Here is a 4,742-nt window from a genome sequence, read left to right on the forward strand (position 1 = left end):
ACGCAAAATATTTCATTTAAAACACATTTAAAGTAGTTTATGTATAAAAAGAGTTAATTTTGCTGAAAAAATGAAAAAGTTTAGAAACATGCGTTGTGTCCTTTAATCTCATCAGTTGAAAACAATCAAACAACAGTAACCAAGTCACACGTCACTTTCAAATATTGGTTACATATTGTTAGGATAATTATTTCTATTTCTTGCTGTACTACGTCTCCATTCTTCATTGCTGGAAAGAAATGGTTTTACGCCAAATATTATGCTGAAGGGGTATGTGAGTGTGAAACTTTATTGATTCAATTTCATGGGTTTCTTTTTCGAGGTAATTCTTTTATATCACTTTCAAGAGACTGTAAAGTATATGTCTTTTGATAAATATATCTATGAGTGCATTTAGCGCAAATCATATTTATTTTGGTGGCCCAGGTAAAAGTGTTTATTTTCAGTATACATGCAGTAGATATAATATACATGCAAGTGTAGCAAAAAAATGAAAAGTAACAACTTCATAGATATCTGGGTCCAGTTGCACAAAATTTAGTTAAGTTTAACTGACAGTTAATGCCTAGTTAACGTTATGTACATATATGAGTTTATGGCAAGTTAAAGTTAAATAACCTCTCTGCAACTAGGTCCTGCTGGTTACATGTAGGCTTATTAATTTCAGGAAACAAATTTAAGATACTAGTTAAACGACGCCTTTTCCTTTGTGTCGTTAGAGATTTCAGAGACAGTTGTTCCTTACTGTTGTCGCCTTTATTAACTACATGTACTTTGATTGCAAAATTAACACTTTATTAAGTTAAGCCCAATTTACTCACATTAAACTAAATTCTACTCTCATCTAACGTCAATCGTGAGTACCTTGCAACATTCGACAAATCCAAAATCAATGAAGTATATGTTTGGACTCAAATAGAAATTAAAGAACATTTTCGAATTCAAGTATGTGAGAGGAGTTTGATAGAAAAATATCAGACAATCCTGACTTCAGCGGAATTGGAAGAGATTTACATGTGTGATAAAATGCAAATACAAACAATCTATTTCTGTAAAACAACAAATGGTAGATTTCATTTCTGGAAATCCCACTACTATTTCCCTAATTTATGAGTAAAGGAAATATTTTGGATTGAACTAATTCGACCTACATGTAAGTGGCATTATAGAAATGTACTTTTGCAACTTCAAACACGGACGTCCCTAATGAAAGCTTTGTGTCAATATATATATCACCACTCAAAATACATAACACGTGACAATGGTAGGCACAGAGAGACAGATCTTATTTCATCTGATTATCTTTGTATTATCTACAACCATAAACAGCGAGGAGTGTGATGATGGGTATGTTTAATGTTTATTTCCATAGATATGTTTTATTGTAAAAGTTAATTCTAAGCATAGGTAGTGAAATTATAAGTATTGTTGTGATACTGCATATGTTGTTTTAATCTATAATCAACATTATATCTTAGATTCACTAGCATACACAACACGATATAATTGCTCTAACATTCTATTCTAATTAGATTTATGTTGGTTTTGAATATTTCAGCAGATGCTGTATGAACTTCTACAAACATCAAGATGGATCCTGCCTTGGTAAACATATTTTCTCATTTTTTGTCTGATTGTATATTATTTGTGGATTTTCCTCTTTGTATATCATCATTATCATCAAAGGTCGACTGAATAAAACGTGGTCAAACATTGTCATACCTTACATCCCTCCTTACTTAATCATTAACAATATATATGTCTAGAGTGTCCGCTTGGTACATTCGGAGTTAACTGTAGCGGAACATGTGTCCGTGGATACTATGGTCGATTCTGTCAAACAAAATGTGAATGTCCCAGTGATGAATGCGAAAACAAATATGGCTGTCTGAAGGAAGAAGACACTGGGAATGGTATGCTTACTTAAAGCAGAACTTTTGTCCATGAATGTGTTTGCAAAACTGATCTTTTTTTTTTTATTTTAAGTATTAAAATCAAGCATAGGAAAAAAATACTGTAGAAGTATTGACATTATAACGGTACTTCTGGTAAATACAAGAAAAATGCAACAACAAAAAAATAATTCAAAGAAACTCTGAAGTGTTTAAGGTAAAACATTGCATAGCAAATTAATAATAATGTCTCATTTTTGTGTACGAGATACTTTTTCACCTCCAGCCGGACCCCAAAACACCAACGGTCAGTGGGCAAATGTGGCATACATTTTGATAGGATCCATCACGACCATGAGTGTTGTCGGTCTGCTGCTTTACTGGAAAGCTTGGTAATGTTAGAAGAAAGGACGAGAAGAAACAAAATTTTATATAAAATACGGCACATTTATTTATAAACCCATTCTCCCTTTTATATATCTTTCAGCAAAAAGATATAAATTTCAAACTCAGTCATAATGTATGTTTTGTGTCATTAAGGTTTTCTAAAAGAAGCTCTTCAAACCTAGAGATTGGCCAGTTGAACTCCAGACCTTCAGGTAGGATAAAAGGACAATTATTAACATCAATTTATAGAAATAAGAACAAACTGCAAATAAGATAAGGACTACTCGAGATGTGATTACACCTCATTTAATCTGATTTAATATATTTTTTTCTCTTCAAAGCAAATCAACAGGAACATATGTATGAGAGACGTAGAGACGCATCAGCCAGTGAGACGGACGGTGAAATATCAATGTTACAAGTACAACACAACTATACTGGTCTGCAATATTCCGGGATCCAACCGGAAATGACAAGAGGGAATGATACCGATACTATGCCATCTTCTACCGCTGCCATCTCACCTCACGGTACAGAAATCAGTTGTTACAATGTCGACGAAGTGGAATATGAACATTTCGATAGAAGCACAGCATATCATGTGTTGTCTCTTCGTAGACATTTTCATGGATCGCTGTTGAAATCAGTTGAATTGTCTTCAATGAGAGGTCACAGATCGAATAACATAGAAAATGAATATGATAGGGTTAGTGTGAGTCATGATAAGGATGTATTGCTGGAGAAAGAGCGGTCACTTTCAGAGGAAGAAATTATTCGCCAAAGTCTGATAGATGAAACAATAAATGAGTATATAGACAGATCTCAACTAATGAAAGAAATGAGCATGAAAGACGACGCTGATAAACATCAATTGAAGACGACATCAAGTGATCTAAATCTACCTGTAAGAATAGGTCATAATACAGAAGTTTTATATCCGCGTGCATACAGTTTAGCAGACGGCATATGGAGTATCGGGGACGCATCGGAATATGAAGATATTTTGCCAAATCTGACAAAGGAAGGTGTTGATGCAGTCTGTTGCTCTAAACATGACAACGATAAGGATAACAAACGTTCTAATGAAACAAAGAATGAAACAGCTGATGACAGTGTAAATTCGGATGCCAGTATCGATGGTGAAGATGATGATCCCGTAGTTGAAAACTTTAAAATATGGGAAGCTATGAGTATTCAGAGGGTAGACACTGGTGAAAGACTTCCTCCCGGGCAATCAGACGAGTACACTCAAGTGATGAGAATACTGAGAAGAAAAGTGATACTTGCGTTCAATCCAGTACATTATCAGTAGAAATGTCCATTACAAATGAGGAATCGAGTGACGTGCCGCTTACATTTTCTATAGGTAGTGCCACTGTCGATATGAAACTGGACATTGTTGCAGACAATCTATCGCTTTCAAAGTCTGGAGAAAACAATGAAAACTCCGACATTCACATTGAATGTAACTAAATGGACGGCTATTTCTCGTACTCTGTGTTAGAGGAAGGTCAAGATACATAATTTATAAATCCAGCTGATTTTGTGCAAACGAAAGGACAATAAAATCACAATGACGGTGATGAACTTCTACATTTAAAATCTTATTACTCAGCTAATTGAGATCAGTGAAAGGTGAACATAATGAAAAATAATCAATCTCATAACTTCGATAAAGAATACAAAACAGAGAGGTGGGCAAACACGGATCCCTGGGCACACCAGAGGTGGAATCATGTGCCTTTTTATTCCACAAATTTGCATATTTTTCGTCAGTTTCATTAGTTTTGAGTTCCGGCAATTTTTATTGACCATGAGTGACTTATTTCTGAAATAGTTTTATTTTTCTCTCGAATTTCAGAGGACCTGTTAAACTTCAATTAATTGGGAATAAAATACAATGAAGCTGGTTCTAAAGTTTAAAACAATGTGGATTATTAAAAATGAATTGATCAAAATGTCAATATTATACTTCTTGGTGATACTTAGAATTGATAATGTACAAAAATGTGCGGACAGTGTTCTAATGTAAAGTTGGATATCATGCTTAATATGTGTGACTCGTCGGACATATTTTTTACTGAAGTACATTTATCCAAAAGAACAATGATACAGTTTATAGTAAATCTTACAGATTTTAGGTCGATTGATCCTCATGTGACTTATCAATAATAATGGTTAAAAATGCAAAAAGTGTATTAATTTCCATTCAATATAGTTAAATTTAAACAATAACCATAGAAAATGTGCATGTTGCCACATTTTTAAAGATGTCAGACATAAAAAAAAAACCGGAAGTATATGTTAACATCAGAAAATCACACATTTTCGTTGTAAACAATAATTAAGATAGATAAAATCTTGTTGAAATGAAAAATTTTAAATGTCAACAGTTTAAGAAAACTGTTAATTCATAAATATGTATAAATTAATTGTGGATATTAGGGAAATCATGCATAATAG

The 4,742-nt window shown here is 33.3% G+C and overlaps 1 protein-coding gene across 2 annotated transcripts; it reads left to right on the forward strand.

Moving 5' to 3' along the window:
- Positions 1-341: 341 nt before the first annotated feature.
- On the forward strand, positions 342-4,189 carry LOC130051183 (uncharacterized). Of its 2 annotated transcripts, XM_056152569.1 has the most exons (4): positions 342-1,913; positions 2,179-2,284; positions 2,433-2,491; positions 2,621-4,189. In XM_056152569.1, exons 2-4 carry the CDS (start codon positions 2,247-2,249, stop codon positions 3,589-3,591), a joined length of 1,068 nt encoding a protein of 355 aa, XP_056008544.1. In that variant the 5' UTR covers positions 342-1,913; positions 2,179-2,246; the 3' UTR covers positions 3,592-4,189. The 2 variants fall into 2 exon arrangements, with proteins under 2 accessions (XP_056008544.1, XP_056008543.1); XM_056152568.1 differs by having other exon boundaries at positions 342-2,284.
- Positions 4,190-4,742: the final 553 nt, after the last annotated feature.

Source organism: Ostrea edulis, chromosome 1 (genome assembly GCF_947568905.1).
Source record: "Ostrea edulis chromosome 1, xbOstEdul1.1, whole genome shotgun sequence".
In the NCBI taxonomy this organism is placed as follows: domain Eukaryota; kingdom Metazoa; phylum Mollusca; class Bivalvia; order Ostreida; family Ostreidae; genus Ostrea; species Ostrea edulis.